At 43.5% G+C, this 17769-nt stretch overlaps 1 protein-coding gene across 5 annotated transcripts in view; it reads right to left on the minus strand.

The window, feature by feature from the left end:
- Positions 1-2707: 2707 nt before the first annotated feature.
- The window catches only part of Pip5k1a (phosphatidylinositol-4-phosphate 5-kinase type 1 alpha), a 42088-nt gene continuing 27026 nt past the window's right edge, over positions 2708-17769 (minus strand). For 4 of the 5 annotated variants that reach the window (XM_048356575.1, XM_048356576.1, XM_048356579.1 and 1 more), the window contains 9 exons: positions 16370-16669; positions 12459-12664; positions 10807-10890; positions 9953-10001; positions 8177-8261; positions 6846-6992; positions 6478-6649; positions 4794-4839; positions 2708-4327 (listed from right to left, as the gene is read on the minus strand). In XM_048356575.1, the coding sequence (XP_048212532.1) occupies positions 4325-4327; positions 4794-4839; positions 6478-6649; positions 6846-6992; positions 8177-8261; positions 9953-10001; positions 10807-10890; positions 12459-12664; positions 16370-16669 (1092 nt within the window). In that variant the 3' untranslated portion in view covers positions 2708-4324. The remainder of the gene's footprint in view (positions 4328-4793; positions 4840-6477; positions 6650-6845; positions 6993-8176; positions 8262-9952; positions 10002-10806; positions 10891-12458; positions 12665-16369; positions 16670-17769) is intronic. The other variant, XM_048356578.1, reaches the window with a different exon arrangement.

Genomic DNA, 17769 nt, shown 5'->3' on the forward strand with positions numbered 1-17769 from the left:
ATCCCTAGCCCTAGGCACTATAAACTCCTCAAACACCTTTGATTTGAACTCAGGGCACTTACTAGGTAGGCATTGTAATACTGAGCCATATGTGCTGTATTTTGAGACAGGATCTTGCTTCCTGCCCAAGAGTCCATCCAACCTATGATCTATTTTAGGCTTTCTATTGTAGCTACAATGACAGCTGATATAACCAGATATGGGGTCTGCTAGACTTTTCTGCCCCGGTGGATCCTCCCAATCCCAACCTTCCAGGTATATGCCATCATACCAAGCTACTAGGTGAAAAGAGGTGCCCTATAAACCTATCTTCCTGCGTGGACACTGATGAAAGAGAACTAAGCAATTCAAGAACAGCAGGGCGGGGAGAGGAGAAATGAGAGAAAAAGAGGGAACATATTATAGTAAGCAAAAGGAAAGAAATATACATATTACCAGGAAAGTTAATAAGCATTGTACACTAGAATAACGACATCCATCATTGGAAAGGTTAAAAAAAATGATGAAAGCAGAGGGGTGGGCTAGAGGGAGAAAAATGAGGAAGGGGGTAACAAGTATGACAAGAAATGTACTCATGGGGCTGGGGATATGGCCTAGTGGCAAGAGAGCTTGCCTAGTATACATGAGGCCCTGGGTTCGATTCCCCAGCACCACATATACAGAAAAAGGCCAGAAGTGGCGCTGTGGCTCAAGTGGCAGAGTGCTAGCCTTGAGCAAAAGGAAGCCAAGGACAGTGCTCAGGCCCTGAGTCCAAGGTCCAGGACTGGCCAAAAAAAAAAAAAAAAAAAGAAATGTACTCACTACCTTAAGTATGTAACTGTAACCTCTGTACATCTTTTTTTTTTTTTTTGCCAGTCCTGGGGCCCTGCTCAGGGCTTGAGCACTGTCCCTGGCTTCTTTTTGCTCAAGGCTAGCACTCTACCTCTTGAGCCACGGCGCCACTTCTGGCTTTTTCTATGTATGTGGTGCTGAGGAATTGAACCCAGGGCTTCATGTATAAGAGGTGAGCACTTTACCACTAGGCCATATTCCCAGCCCATCTGTACATCATCTTAACTTAAAAAAAAAAAGATACTTGTCTGCCTAGGCTGGTCTCAAGCAATTCTCCTGATCTCTCAAGTAGCTAACTCGCAAAAGCCACTGGCTCCAGACAAATTATTATTTATTTATTTTTTGCCAGTCCTGGGGCCTTGGACTCAGTGACTGAGCACTGTCCCTGGCTTCTTTTTGCTCAAGGCTAGCACTCTGCCACTTGAGCCACAGTGCCACTTCTGGCCATTTTCTGTATATGTGGTGCTGGGGAATTGAACCCAGGGCTTCATGTATATGAAGCAAGCACTCTTTGCCACTATGCCATATCCCCAGCCCCGACAAATTACTTTTTTGTGTGTGTGGTTTGTGGGACTTGAACTTAGGGTCTGGGCACTGTTCCTAGGCTTTTTTGCTTAAGCCTAGTCCTCTAACACTTGAGCCATTGCTCCACTTCTAGCTTTTTGGTGATTAATTGGAGGTAAAGAGTTTCACAGGAGGGAGGGAATGAGTGAGAACGAGGGGGAACAGATGATACTAAATAAAAGGAAAGCAATATACCAATGTACGTATCATTCGATCTGGAAGGAATGATTTTATTGTTAAGGTTCATAGAGTTCGTAAGTTTTGTAGCATAGAATGATGATTTTCATCATTGTGAAGATTAAAATGTGTACTGTGAAATATATGTACTTAAACTCAATAAAAAAATAAATGAGTTTCACACTGGCTTCCAACAGTGCTGCTTAGCTCTCAGCTTCCTGAGTGGCTAGGATTACAGGGGTGAGCTGCCAGCATAAACCCCAGTTCTTCTGATCTCCAACTACCGCAGGTATTGCTCACTAGCTGCTATATAAACACTTGTAAGTTGATCCTAAGATAGAGAACAGTGGCATGATAAAGAACAATATTATCCAGGCATGGGGACACAGGCCAAAAATCCCAGCATTCAGGAGTCAAGGCCGCCTCCTCCTTTCAAGGTTAGCCATGCTACCTAGTGAGATGCTATTTGGAAAACAACAAAAACCCAGAACAATGTTTGCTTTTCTCTAAAGCTTTCCCACCTCCAAGTTTGTCCCTTTGTCTAGTTTTTGACATAAGAACCTAACTGCAACCTCATGAAAGGGCTAAAGAAAGGGCTGGAGGCATGGCTCAAGTAGTAGAACCGAACAGAAGAAAGAGTGGAGGTAGTATGGATGCTTTTGAGTGACACCCTGGGGCCTGCTCAGAAGGGAGGGAATCCTAGGGGCAACTGACAGGAGGCTTGCTCACCTCAGTTCCTCTCCCTTCCTCTGCGCCTGAGTAAACTGAGTGAGCTTCAGATCCATGGATCGATCCTTCAGTTAAACTGGATTGCAATCCGTGCTGTAAACAGCTTTTCCTTGTCAGGTTTGAATTGTGAGGTGGCTGGAAAGCAGGGAATGTAGCCATTTCGCTTGGCTGCAGTTAGACTGAAGTTGGAGTGAGGGCAAGTGGAAAACAAGAAGCATTTTGTTCATGGCAACCTGAATAAAAGTGAGACTGGATGGTTGAGGAGGAGGCTGGAGCAGATGCAATATGAAAAAGGTCCAAAGAGAGCTGGGCTATACCTCAGCCAGAGAGGATGTGTTAGATACTGGATTCAATCCCCAACATTAAAAAAAAAAAATGAAACGGAATAAAAGGTCTAAATAAGTGATGAAAGTTTATACATTAAAACCAGATATTTGTATTTATTACTTTTATATTGCATTTGCCGTTTCTGAACAATACAAAGTAGAGGCAAGTAGTAACACTTCATAAAAATGTCGAGTCCCCATTCCTTTCCCTAAGACTTAGTCCCTCCCACCCCTTACAGAACTCTGTCCTGAATAAAACACATAAATACATCATAAATAGTAAATTATGAAAAAAATAGCAAGAACTGTTTCTTTCCTTCTTGTAAAAAAGAACATGGCAACAAAGACAGGCAGCCAAAAACTGGCTGGGGGTGTCTAATATAGACAGTTACTTGGGTATGGGCTAGCCTACTATCAAGGTAGGGTAGGATGGAAAAGAGATAGTGTAACTTTAACGATCTGCCTGAGACACCACGCCCCCTTCTTCCCTGACAAGAGTGGCGGATCAACAGAGATGGACAACCACAACTCTCAGACATGGGGAGGGAAGGACTTATCAGCCCCGTTTCTAAGTTCCCTGCGACGAGAGGGGGCAGGCCATTTGACACAGTGACAACCTCACCAAGGCAAGAGTCTGCTGCTCCCCAAGTGTTGAAGAGAATATTCTCTAGCCTCAGAGATATGGACTGCCTGTTCAACAGATGCAAGTGTCTCCCTCTACTTTAGCTCCAGGGAGAGTGGAACATTGTTGGAAAAATGGGAAGAACAAAGAAGCAATCTCATTTGGAGAATAGTCAAAAATTCATTTGCTAGGTGTTCATATTTAGAAAAAGAATCAGAATACATTTCAAACTGCAAAACAGTACTAATCATTATGGCCTGGCAGTGAATGAGTTCTTCTTAAGAAGGAGCTTTCATCTCCCAGCCCCATGGCTGCCCCAGTGTTTTAATAAAAAGGGAGGGGACAATCCATGTCTCCTTTGCTTCATTCTTTCGGCCTTAAACTCATCAAAAGAGGAGTTACAAGGAGCTGCTGCTGGCAGAACTAATTCTGCATACTGAGAGGCACCTCTTTTGACACTACTGGAGTTTTATCTGAAACTGGCTTGAAATTGTGCTGTGTGCTGTTTATTCTTTTCCTTTGTTAAGGAAATCTAAAAAAGGTTGGGAGGTGGTTTAAATAACATTAACACCCCCCTCCTGCAAAAAAAAAAAAACAACTTTAAAAAAATTACAGGGGTCTTCCTCTAAGGATCAGAAAGAAAGAGCTACGGTGGGAATAATGTGGTAGGCAGTCTGTCCTGAGGAAATTAAGAGTCCAGCTCCTGGTAAAATTAAAGGAGGGAAAAGAGAACTACCAAGTCCAGTAACCCCACTTCCAACATGAAAAATGGGGATTTGAAAAAAATTCAGTGTGGAAGCAATGGCTAGCCACTGGAAAATTCATGTCCCCCAACTGTGGAGTGGAGGAAACGCTGCTGTCCTCAGCTGTCCAAGGCACTGCTGCCCACTAGAGGGAGGGAGAGGGAACGAGATCTTCTTCTGAAAGGAGATGGAGATGTCCCCTAGACTCCAATTTCTACTCCTTTTTTGATGACCAAGAAGAGAAGAAAATTCAGCATTCCCGGGGCAAGGGCTGACATCTTGGGATCACAGAGACAGTAGGATCTTGTTTTGGGTCTTCTGAGGTCTGCTGTTCACTGAAAAAAGGAGTATAAAGTTAAGCAAGCAGAATATGAGATAAGGAGACAGGAATAGAATTTAAGTTAATTTTAACCTGGCTGCTATGTTGACATTTTTGTCTCAGATCCCAAATATGAAGCACCAAACCACAATTTTCTTAAATTTGTCTTGTTTTTGTTGCCAGTCCTGGGGCGTGGACTCAGGGCCTGAGCACTGTCCCTGGCTTCTTTTTGCTCAAGCCTAGCACTCTACCACTTGAGCCACAGCGCCACTTCTGGCTTTTTTCTACATAAGTGTTGAGGAATCGAACCCAGGGCTTCATGTATGCGAGGCAAACACTTTACCACTAGGCCATATTCCCAGCTCCAAACCACAATTTTTAAAAAGCAAGATTCAAGACCCTCTACTTTCCTGCTCCATCCTACCCGTGATCCATTTTATACCCTTCAAAGCATTCACCTCCCCTACATCTGAGACACTTACATTGGTCAACTCTGGCTCTGTAATTTCAAGCTTTTCCAAGGTTGTACTAAAAGGAAAAAAAGAGGAAAAGGATTAGAAGATAACAAGACTCTCCTCTGAGGTCAAATCTCAGATTGCTTCTCCATATTTTACTTCAGAATTAAGATTCAGAAACAGGAGGCTTGGAAGATACTAGAATCAGAAGCTCATTGTGCTGAGTAAGTGGTTTCTTTAGTTCTAGCACTCTGCTCTTCTGTTTTCAATCCCCAGGTGTGGAAAGCAGCTTCTAAAGTGGCTCTCAACGATGGAAATGTCAATTCTGAACTAGATTACAAAAAGATTGTAGCTTCCTCTTTGGTCATATGTTGTCTGCTTGTTTGCGGAAAGAAGCTACTGCCATGTTGTAAGCCGCCCTCCAGACAAGGCAATATGACAAGGAACTGGGAGAGTGTCACTGGCCAATAGCCAGCCATTGAGGAGCTGAGCTCTCAATCCAACAGCCTTCAAAGAAATGAATCCTGCCAACAATCACACAAGAGAGCTTTTAGAAGCTGATCCTTCTCTCTCCCTCCCTCCCTCTTTCCCCCTCTCCCTCCAGTGGGCCCTGTGATGGAGCCTGGGGCCATCTGAGTGCCAGGCAGGCATTCTACCACTTGGTTACACTTGAACCTCCAGCCCTGAGGCAAATTTCCAAGTCAGACTACTGCCTGGAAAACAGTTAACTTCTGGAGAAACTGAGACAATGGCATCCAGCGAAGACATGCTCTAGACTCTTGAGCCACAGAAACTGGAAATAATGTTTGTTGTCTTCAACTACTCCATTTTGCGATAACTTAAGAAATAGGATAATATATATATATGTATGTGTGTATATATATATATATATAATTTGTGCGTGTGTTTGTGCTGGTCCTGGGCCTTGAACTCAGGTCCTGAGCACTATCCCTGAGCTTTTTTGTTCAAGGCTAGCACTCTACCATGTGAACCACAGCTCCCAGCAAGAGTCGCATGAACTTTCTTGCCTGGGCTGGCTTTAAACCTGATCCTCGGATCTCAACTTCCGGAGTATCAGCTAGGATTACAGGCATGAGCCACAGGTGCTGGCTAAACTGGCCCCTTTTGAGCTCCTAGAAAGAGGCCAGGCACCAGTGGTTGATACCTATAATCCTAGCTATTCAGGAGACTAGGAAAGTCTGGGCAGAAAAGTCTATGAGACTAGCTCCAATTAGCCATCCAAAATTCAGAAGTGGGGGCTGGGGATATGGCCTAGTGGCAAGAGTGCCTGCCTCATATACATGAGGCCCTGGGTTCAATTCCCCAGCACCACATATACAGAAAACGGCCAGAAGTGGCGCTGTGGCTCAAGTGGCAGAGTGCTAGCCTTGAGCAAGAAGAAGCCAGGGACAGTGCTCAGGCCCTGAGTCAAAGCCTCAGGACTGGCCAAAAAACAAAAAACAAACAAAAAAATTCAGAAGTGGTGCTGTGATTGAAAGTTGTAAGTTCTAGCCTTAAGCAAAAGATACTAAGGAACAGCACCCAGGCCCCAGGTCCCAAGTTCAAGCTCCAGTAAGGATACACACACACAAAAGTGCACAGATCTACTAATGAGCACAGTAAACCCTTGAAAAAGAGGAAAGGTTCTCAAAGTTCCCAAGGACGTGAAGATAGAAGGTAAGATTATATGGAGAAGGGCTAAGGAACTAACCTTGTATTTAGTACTTGTAGAGACTCTGCAGCTGCAGCTGCAGCTGTAGCTGTAGCTTCAGTTTCAGTTTTAGCTACAGCTGAGACACTGGGGCCAGGAACAGGTGAGCCCTCACTGACTCCCTCCAAAGGTGGAGTCTGAGGTAAGACATCAGGACGGCCGAGGTGGATGTCTGGAAAGGGAAACAGGGAAGAACATGAATAAATGGAACAAGATTTAATGGGATCAGGGCAATACAGGGGAAACTATGTAGCAACTGGACTTTTTCCTGGATAGAAATGGGGAATAGAGGTGCTGGTCAGAGATGATGAGGACTTAGGGAGGAGGGGAGTGCCCAATCACATGGGGACCCCAGCCCTGGCGCTGACCTGGCTCCACTTCCGCCTTTGTTGTCACTTGTGCTTTGTGCTCCCCAGAGATGGATGACTGGAAAGTAATGCAGGAGTTGCCGCTGGGGCCTGCTCGCCGAGAGAAAGATGAGCCAGACCGAAACTTTTTGGAAGGAGAGGGCTTCACTTCAAAAGGGAAAGAGAGAGCCTACTTAGCACCCACCTCAGAAACCATCACCAAGACATAGATACAAACTGCTAGTGCCCCAACACAGACCCAAAGTTGTTCTTCTAAAGCAGAGCAGGAAGAGAGAGGTTAATGTCAACAACGGTAAGTTCTACAACATACTACTCAAAGCAGAGGTCTTCTTCACCTTGCAAAGTAACAGAAAAACGTAGAGGAAAAGTAACACATATCCCCCTCCCCTGCTTCCCACATGCAACCCTTCATGGCTTTGCTTCAACCAATGAGAGATGCCCTCCATTCCATAGTTCCTTGCTTTTTAATAGTATCTCCAAGACCCTTTCATTCTATCTTCTTAAGTATTTATGGACATAGCACTATGTTAAATGTCACTTTGAAAACACAACAGCAACCATGTGCAAAAAACATAAGGGAGCATGCAAGGCCCTGTGTTCAAGCCCCAGTACTGGTGCGTACGAGAATTTTTCCATGCCTGTTAAGACTGTGACATGCCTAGGTCCTCTTTGCCTTCCTAAGGGACTACTGCTGCCAATGGTGTGAGGAAAAGGAAGAGCTGGAAGATGCCAATGTCAAAAGCACGAAAGGTTTGAGGAAAAGAACACAGGCAAACTAAATAAGTTGAGGGAAAAGATTTAAGAAAAACTGGTCATGCTTCAACCCCTTGAACTAGTCTGAAAACTGGTGCCCGGGACATAGCTAGAGTGTAAGAAGACTAACAACCTTGTCTATCTCTGTACAGAAAAGTCTGTGGTTCAAGGGCTCAGTGGCAAAGCGCTTGCCTAGAAAGGGCAATGTCCTGGGTTCGATTCCCAGGACCAAGAAAAGAAAAGACAAAACAACAACACAAGTCTGTGGCTCTGTCTAACTCAACCTGTGGTGTATATCTATTCACAAGTATACTGTTTTTCTCCCCTCAATCAAACCAATTCCCCAGAAATGGCCCTCACCTCAGTGATACATGTAGGGAGAGCCAGGGGAAAAGCAGCAACTCGGAAACAACTGGGACAGACAGAGTGACTGACACAGGGACGAAAAGCAGCTCTCACAGGATGTAGGTAGAGCAGTAGAGGCCTCTGGCCTTTGCAGCTCCCCGACAGAAGTGTCCTGCCCCCCATCTCTGGGGGTAAAGGAGCCACTGAGGGGTCATCCAGTAGAAGCCACTTACAGGGGATCTTCTTGAACACTGTATTGCACATGAAGCGCTGGAAACGTTCAGCATAGAAGCCAGGACGATGCACTGACACAGTGTCCTGTAAAAAGAAGAGATGGCTCCAGAATTAAAGAGAAATCAACAAGAGGATTTATAATCAAAAGGTCATGTTACCCTAGACTGTAACTCTAACAGAAGGGTAAAACCAGGAAAAAACAAAACAACAACAACAAAAATCCGGGTGCCAGTGGCTCACACCTATAACCTTAGTTACTCAGGAGTGAGATCTGAGGATCTAATTCAACGCCAGCCAGGGCAGGAAAGTCCATGAAACTCTTATCTCCAATTAACCACCAGAAAACTGGAAGCAAGGGCTGGGAATGTGACTCAGTGGTAGAGTGCTTCCCTAGCATGCATGAAGCCCTGGGTTCGATTCCTCAGTACCACATAAACAGAAAAGGCCGGAAGTATTGCTGTGGCTCAAGTGGTAGAGTGCTAGCCTTGAGCAAAAAAGTCAGGGACAGTGCCCAGGCCCTGAGTTCAAGCTCCAGGATGGACAAAAAGAAAGACAGACAGAAGTGAGGGAGGGGGGCTGGGAATATGGCCTAGTGGCAAGAGTGCTTGCCTCATATACATGAAGCCCTGGGTTCAATTCCCCAGCACCACATATATAGAAAACGGCGGGCTGGGGATATAGCCTAGTGGCAAGAGTGCCTGCCTCGGATACACGAGGCCCTAGGTTCGATTCCCCAGCACCACATATACAGAAAACAGCCAGAAGCGGCGCTGTGGCTCAAGTGGCAGAGTGCTAGCCTTGAGCGGGAAGAAGCCAGGGACAGTGCTCAGGCCCTGAGTCCAAGCCCCAGGACTGGCCAAAAAAAAAAAAAAAAGAAAAGAAAACGGCCAAAAGTGGCGCTGTGGCTCAAGTGGCAGAGTGCTAGCCTTGAGAAAACAAGCCAGGGACAGTGCTCAGGCCCTGAGTCCAAGCCCAGGACTGGCAAAAACAAAAACAAACAAAAAAAGAAGTGAGGGAGGGGAGGGGAAGGGAGGGGAAGGAAGGGGAGGGAGGGAAGGAAGGAAGGAAGGAAGGAAGGAAGGAAGGAAGGAAGGAAGGAAGGAAGGAAGGAAAGATAAGAGGAAGTGGTGCTGTGGCTCAAAGTGGTAGAATGCTAGCCTTGAGTGAAAAAGCTCAGGGACAGCCCCCAGGCTCTGAGTTCAAGCCCCATGGTTGGGGGAGAGGGGAACAGTATAAGAACTTGAGGGGACAAATTAGAAATAAAAGACAAAGAGAGGAGGTTAAGCTGGGCACTGGTAGCTCATACTTATAATCCTAGCTACTCAGGAGTCTGAGATCTGAGGGTCATGGTTCGAAACCAGCACAGGCAGGAAAGCACATCAGACTCTTACCTCTAATAAACTACTTGGACAAAGCTGGCAGTGGGGGCTGGAAATATGGCCTAGTGGCAAGAGTGCTTGTCTCATATATATGAAGCCCTAGGTTCGATTCCTCAGCACCACATATATAGAAAAAGCCTTTAGTGGCACTGCGGCACAAGTGGCAGAGTGCTAGCCTTGAGCAAAAAGAAGCTCAGACCCTGAGTTCAAGGCCCAGGACTGCCCTTCCCACCCACCTCCCCCCCAAAAAAGAAAAAGCTGGCAGTGGCTCAAGTGGTAGACAGCTAGCCTTGAGTACAAAGAGGCTCAGGGATAGCACCTCAGCTCTGAGTTCAAGTCCCAGGACCGAAGGGGAAAAAAAGGGAGAGGAAACCTTTAGTTTTGTGTTACACTCACCCCATCATGTACCAGCGCTTTCCAAGAGTGCTCCAACTTCTTAACGAATCTGCCAAGGGAAATTTGATCACACACTGTTTTTGAATGTGTAACTTTATTAGTTAATGATAATAGACACCTTGGAAAGGCAACAGCTGGGAAAGTATATCCACTGGGGATGTAGCTTTCCAAAGAACAGGCATGGCAGTGTAGGTTCTACTTGGAGACTGACATGTTTCGAGTAAAGTCAATTGTTCGCCCATGAGAAAATGGAGCTTTCAAGTCCCTGTTATCCCAGGGACAAGAATATGCATTGCAAATGCAGTGGCAAAACACCTGCCTAGTATGCATGAGAATCTGGGTTAAGTCTCCCAGCAGAGCACAACTAAAGTAAAAATAATATTAATTATAAAATGAAAACTGGAGGAACGGATGGACAAGCTTGGGAAAGGGTAGCTAAAATTAGGTGCTGAGTCAGTAATTCAAGTCTCGTTCAATCTGAAATATTATAGGAACAAAATGGGGATCTAATATTCCTAATTTCTCCCTCTTTGCTGCCTCTTAGATCCACAGGTTAATAGGCATTATAGAACACAGTGACCCTCTTGTATTTTCTCTGGGGAAACGCAGTCGTGGTTGCAGCTGCTCCCAATGTGATGCGTGAATCAATTCACAGGTTTTTCACAGAGCTAGGCAGATGGCACATTCTATTCTCAAGCTTCCAAGCACTGACTCAGCTTTCCATTGGAGGGTGTGGGGTAGGAAAGCCAAGGAGGATAGGCAAAATCAAGGAAATGAATTTATCTTGACAACAATGTGACTAGTTATCTGCATCTACTCTGTGTCCTATTTTGTGATACAAATGTATACCTCACCTGTAGGATTGTAGAATATCAATGATGCCAATATAAAGGAGGAGCCTCTCCCCTTTATTATTCCGGGCAGGGATGCCACCCATACTGGGAAGACAGAAAGCAAAGGATCAGAAAATCTGTTGCTAGCAAGTATAGGACACGGAACTTGAACATAGAAACATGACCGACTTACTCTCCACAAACTGAGAGACTGAGATTGTCTTTCCAACCATAGAAATCTTTTTGGGATATGTACTGTCATCCTCTCTCCAATTTCTTTGCTACCTTCTCCTACCCTAGATTCTACTGACAAGACTATAACCATTCCCACTTATCAACGGAATACTTCACCAATTTATGGGAAACTGTCTGAGAATATTTATAGATTCATTTGTTCTCATTTAGATACTTTTAATAAATCATGTTACAAGATACCTAAAAAATGAAACTATGTAACAGTTACATTTGAGTAAATATATGTACTAGATAAATGCATGATGGTAAGAAAGATCTGCAAAGAAATATACAATAAATTGTATGTTAGGGTTTAGGTTCTAATGAAACTTAGCTTGTTTTCTTTCTTCCTTTTTTATTTTTAGGGCTGGTTCTGGGGATTGAGTTAGGGCCAGGGAGCTGATGCAGAGCTTTGATGCTCAAGGCTCTACCATTTTGAGCCATAAAGCTGTTTCTGGCTTTTTAGTAGTTAATTGGAGATAAGAGTCTCTTTCCTGCCAGGGCTGGCTTTGAAATGCAATCCTTAGATCTCAGCCTCCTAAGTAGCTAAGATTATAGGTGTGTGCTGCCGGCACCTGGCTTCAGGCTTTTTTTGTTAGTTAGTTGGAAATGAGAAATTAACAGGCTTCCACTGCCCAGAACTGTGATTCTCAGATCTCAGCCTACTGAGTGGCTAGCAATACAGGTGCAAGCCACCGGCACATGGCACTCTTTATATATTTTTAAGATAGCTTAATCAAGGGGTGGGGTGGGTCATGGCTTCAGTGGTACAGTACTTGCCCAGAGCAAGATGGCTAGAGCAAGGCCACCAGAACAACAACGGTATGGTGAATCACACCAGTAATCCCACAACTCTGAGGTCCCAGCACTCCAGAGGCTGAAGCAGGACCACAATGAGACTGTGTCTCAAAAACAAAACAAAACAAAACTTAAAAAAAAAAAAAAAAAAAAAAAACCAGCCTGTGCTAGCAGCTTACACTGGTAATCCTACTTACTCAGGAGGTTGAGATAAAGAGGATCTGGTTCAAAGCAAGCCTGGGCCAGGAAAGCCCAAAAGACTCCTATCTCCAATTAACTACCAGAAAACCCAAAGTGGCACCACGGCTCCAAGTGGGCTAGCCTTGAGCAAAAGAGCTCAGGGACAGGGCCCAGGCCCGAGTTCAAGCCTTGTAACATTAACATACCAAAAAAAGAACAAGAGTAGAACATTATGAGTGCTAAGAAAGCCCAGCAAGAGCATAAAGCCCTGAGTTCAAGCCCAGTACCACCACAAAAGTCAATAATAACTAAAAAAAATTAAAAACTCAAACAGAAACAAAAAGCTTATTCAAAGGCTCTAGAAGTCTTAATGCAGCTGATCTAACTGCTAAAGCAAAGCTACTCATTTCCAGAACTTGCTATGACCTATGCTTGACTCCCTCCTGCGTGAGCCCACTCACTGGTCCTCAGTCTCCATGGTGCCACCCCGTCGAGCCTCGCCCTGGATCGATTCCATGGCTGTGGAATAGAGAGCCTTCTGGGGAGCTGGTCTTCGAGAGTCAACTGAGTACTGTGTTTCACTGCTTAAGGGCTCTCGCTGTGCATGATCTATGTTGTGGATTGACATCAAGAGGCTATAGTCCATTATCTTGAAGCTCTGTAGCACCTAAGAGGAAAAAAAAAAAGCATAGGCTAAGCTTGGGGATGTATCAGGACTTTTTCAGGCTCTCACAGCTTCCATGATCTAATTTTACTTGATAGTGAACTGGCAGGTCTTATCCATTGGTCTTCCTAGTCCTTGGAAAAGAATTCTATTAACCTCCTCTGGTCAAGCTCTATTTACACAGTCTTATTTTTCTCTCAGTCCCACTGCTTAGATCACAGATTCCATTCTTTCCTTTTCTTTCTTCATGAAAAAAATAACACTATATTTTCAAAGGAACAAGTATCTGTGTTTTAAAGAAACCACAATGAGGACCTAACAGAAGTACACTGTGTGTCAGAGCAGAGCTGTGACATGACCTTATCTGATCTTAACTTCAATTCAGTTCAACATTCACTGAATCCCCACCATATATAAGTACTGTGCCTGATTATAGGGATATAAAGATATTTAAGACAGTTTCTGCGCTGAAGTATATAGCTCAGTGGTAGAATGCTTGCCTACAAAGAGCAAATGCCTTGGAATTAAACAATAGCAAGCAAAAAGTTTTCATCATCAAGGATATTATAAATTTAAATTAAGAAAGGTACACAAATGTAAAATAAGTGCAATACAGTCTAATATGTACAACAATGTAACTGGTTATGTGATGAAAGAGAATAGAGATGGCCAAGAAATTTCATTTAAATAATTTGTAAGTAATAAACTGGAGATAAAAAAGTCTGTGTAAATAAAACAAAAATACCCATAGCATTAAACAACATGCTCTATATATATAGGAAGATAGGATGCAAAGGGAAGGTGTGCCACACAGGAGGCTGGTAGGAGCAAGACATCAGGTATGCTATGTCACAATAAGGAGCTGGAGAGCACCCCACTGCTTCTAAACCCTTTTTCACTTTAGAATCTCTCCTGAAGCTCACACTGGCAGTGCAGCTCAACAAAGGAATCTTGATAAGCAGGTGGAATAGAGGAGGAAGAAACAAATATGGTCAAAATACTTCATGTGCATATGAGAAAATGGAACGATGAAGCTTGTTGATAGGGAATGATGGAAGAGGCAAGTCTGATTAAGGTACCTTATAAGTATTTATGGACATGTCAAAATGAAACCCTCTTGTCTAATTAATTGATGCTAACAAAAAAATATAAGAAAAAATAAAAAGAAGAGAGACCTAGGACTCTTTTTGGAAAAAAAAAACAAAAACAAGAAACCCTCTCAGTCCCATTGGTTGTCTCTAGCCCTTGAAATAAAAGTTAGGAGATGAGGGCTGGGGATATAGCCTAGTGGCAAGAGTGCCTGCCTCGGATACACGAGGCCCTAGGTTCGATTCCCCAGCACCACATATACAGAAAACGGCCAGAAGCGGCGCTGTGGCTCAAGTGGCAGAGTGCTAGCCTTGAGCGGGAAGAAGCCAGGGACAGTGCTCAGGCCCTGAGTCCAAGGCCCAGGACTGGCCAAAAAAACAAACAAACAAACAAAAAAGTTAGGAGATGATTAAATTCACTTCCAGTATCCTGGAAATAAATACAGAATGAGCAAAATAAGGGCAAAGACAGATGACATTATGGACTAAGTGGAGAAAGATGATCTTGCAAAAAGTAGTTTGAGAATAACCTCCAGATATAGAAAAACTCGTGGGAAAGATGCAATAAAAGCCTTAAGATGTGTTAAGAAAATGTAAATAACCATTGAATACTGCAGAAACCTCAAGGAAAGACTGAGAAGGACTATTTAGCATCACTTAGGAGAGGTCTATTGAGGTGGTGAGAATAAAAGTGAGGAAACAGTAGGATGAAGCAAAAGTACAAGATGAAAAAAGAAAAGGAGAACTGGAAGCATTAGGTGAAGGTGCTAGAACTTAATGCATTATCTAAACTTAAACTAGAAGAGATAAACCTGCTTGGATGTAGAAAGAGAACAGCCAAAAGAGGCTGCAGTTAGAAGGAAAGAAGAAGAGGAAGGAAAGGAAGCATGTAGTCCTGCCACAGATCAGAATGGTGTGGATGGATCTACTTGTAATCCCAGCCCTTGGGAGGCTGAGGCAAGAGTTCTCTCGGCCAGCCTATCTCAAGAAAAAGAATTGATGCAGTAGATCTAGAGTCATGAGGATCTAGAGCACAAAACACAGATTGAGATAAGCCAGGAGGTGAGGGGAGGAGGGTAAAGAGGGAAGGAGACTAAGCATTTTTAGTAGATCCAGAGATGCATGGTAATGTAGGCCTGTGGTCTCATATACTTGGGAGGCAGGGGTAGAAGGATCTTAGTCCAAGGCTAAATGTAGTTGTTTTTTTTTTTTTTTTTTTTTTGGTGTGTGTGTGTGTGTGTGTGTGTGTGTGTGTGTGTGTGTGTGTGTGTGTGTGTGTGTGTGTGTGTTTTAACCCGTAGTAGGGCTAAACTTGGGGCCTGAACACTGTCCCTGAGCTTTTTTGCTCAAGGCTAGTGTTCTACCACTTTGAGACACAGTGCTATTTCTGATTTTCTGGAGGGTAAAAGCCTAAGCTGGGTTTGAACTGTGATCCACAGATCTCAGCCTCCTGAGTAGCTAGGATTATAGGTGTTAGTCACTAGCACCAGGCTGTGGTACCCTATTCTGAAAAACAAAACCAAAAGGGCTGCCCTCGGTACCAGTAGCTCATGCCTATAATCCTTGCTATTCAGGAGACTGAGAACTGAGGATCACAGTTTGAAGACAGTCAGCTCTTGTCTTCTTCTTGTAGGCTGATTAGAGTCTGTTATCTTCAATTAACCATCAAAAGGCAGGAAGTGGAGCTGTGACTCAAGTAGTAGGAGCACCAGACTTGAGAGAAAAAGCTAAGAGATGGAGCCCAGAGTTTAAGTACCAGTGTGTACACATACACACACAAAGCAAAAGTACTGGAAATGTGGCCTAAGTGGTAGAATTTTTACCTACCAAGTACAAGTACCTGAATTCAATCCCCAGTACCACCAAAAAAAAAAAAAAAAAATTGAACAGAGCACCAAACCTTTTAGAAATCTTAAGCTTAACATCTAGGACCTATAGACCTAAGGAACAGAGCCCAGGTCCTAAAAAAAAAAATCCCTAAGAACAACCAAGCTGTTTCAGTGACTGAGAATTTTTAGGTGTTTTTTTAAAAAAAACAAACATTATTATTATTAAGGAGTTGTACAAAGGGGTTACAATTCCTTAAGTCAAGTAATGAGTACGATGCTTCTTAGACAATATCACCCCTTCCTTCATTGTTCCCCATTTTTCCCATCTGGTCCCTGCCCACAAGTTGCATAGTCGATTTTTTACATAGTATATATTGAATACCATAAGTGCATTTGTTTGTTGTTTTTTGTTTTTTGGCCAGTCCTGGGCCTTGGACTCAGGGCCTGAGCACTGTCCCTGGCTTCTTTTTTTTTGCTCAAGGCTAGCATTCTGCCACTTGAGCCATAGCGCCACTTCTGGCCATTTTCTGTATATGTGGTGCTGGGGAATCGAACCCAGGGCCTCATGTATATGAGGCAAGCTCTCTTGCCACTAGGCCATATCCCCAGCCCCCATAAGTGCATTTGTTTATCCTCCCTCCCTCCATTCCTGTGTCCCCCTACTGCCACCACAAGAAGACAACGCCAACAAAAATAAAACCACTACCACTACACCACCACAAAAAAATGTTTACAATTCCTGGAATTTGACTGCAAATTTTAATGTCTGAGAGAGGCAAATAAAAACTCACCAAACAGTCACGCTGTAGGGTCTTACACAGAGCACTGTACATGTCAGCATCCAAAAAAAGACCATCAGGCATGTCTTGTATGAAGTCCAGGTCTTTGTAAGTGGGAAGAGGTTTATCTCGTTCTTTCTGAGAAGCCCGCCGCTTGTAGGTTGAGCCCTTGAGGTCATATTTCATATGCATTTTGACTGATCGTGGTAAGAGATTGTTCATCACCACAATTCGTATGTTCTTCCCACCTGCCTGTACACAGTACAGTCCATAGAATTTAGGCAGCAAAGTTCGAGGATTCTGGTTGAGGTTCTGATGACACAAAGGAAAGTAGAATAAGTTTTGAGAAAAACTCAAGGGCAAAAATTGCCATCCTCCTTCCTGTTTCCTACATGGGATTCAGACACAATGTGTCTACCATATATTCTGTTCAGAATATCCTAATACATCTACCTTAGTGATGATATCACCACCAAGCCAGAGATTATCCAATAGAGTAATTAGGATATCAAACTTATGATGGGTGTATTCACACTTAGTAAGGTTTAAAGAAAAAAAAAAAAAGGCTGGGAATGTGGCTTAGTGGTAGAATGCTTGCCTAGCATGCATGAAGCCTTGGGTTCGATTCCTCAGTACCACATAAACAGAAAAGGCCAGAAGTGGCACTGTGGCTCAAGTGGTAGAGTGCTAGCCTTAAGTACCAAGAGGTTTAGGGACAGCACCCAGGCCCTGAGTTCAAGCTAAAGGACTGGCAAAATAAATAAATTAATTAATTAAATAAATTTAGAAGGCTGAGGTACAGTATAGCTCAGTGTTTTGTAAAAGCACCTGCCTAGCATGTATATAGTATAAGGTGCTAGGTTCAATGCCAACACCACAAACAACAACAAAAGATCTTAACCCTTAGCCCTGGTTGTAGTACATTACTGGAAGACTAAAAAAAGTTCCCTAAAAGGGGGAGGAGGAGGGGGGAATGAGGGAGGAGGTAACAAACAGTACAAGAAATGTATCCTATGCCTAACATATGAAACTGTAACCTCTCTGTACATCACTTTGACAATAAATAAGAAAAAAAAATTAAAAACAAAGAGTTCCCTAAATTCTCTAGAACCTACAAGAGCTATCTATCAGAGTGAGATTAGAAAAGAAATGAACTTCTTTTCCAAACTACAAGGTTGACAACAAAAACATCTTAAATCTTAACTCTGGGCAAAATTTAAGCCAAACACAATTTAAAACAAGGCAGAAAAACAAATCCCTGAGTTAAAAGAGATGGGGCAAAAAGAGCAAAAAGGAAAAATACTCTTTAGACAAAAACTTTAGGGGCTGGGAATATGGCCTAGTGGTAGAGTGCTTGCCCTGTATACTTGAAGCCCTTGGGTTTGATTCCTCAGCACCACATATATAGAAAA

The sequence above is a fragment of the Perognathus longimembris genome, chromosome 11 (assembly GCF_023159225.1).
Source record: "Perognathus longimembris pacificus isolate PPM17 chromosome 11, ASM2315922v1, whole genome shotgun sequence".
Taxonomy (NCBI): domain Eukaryota; kingdom Metazoa; phylum Chordata; class Mammalia; order Rodentia; family Heteromyidae; genus Perognathus; species Perognathus longimembris.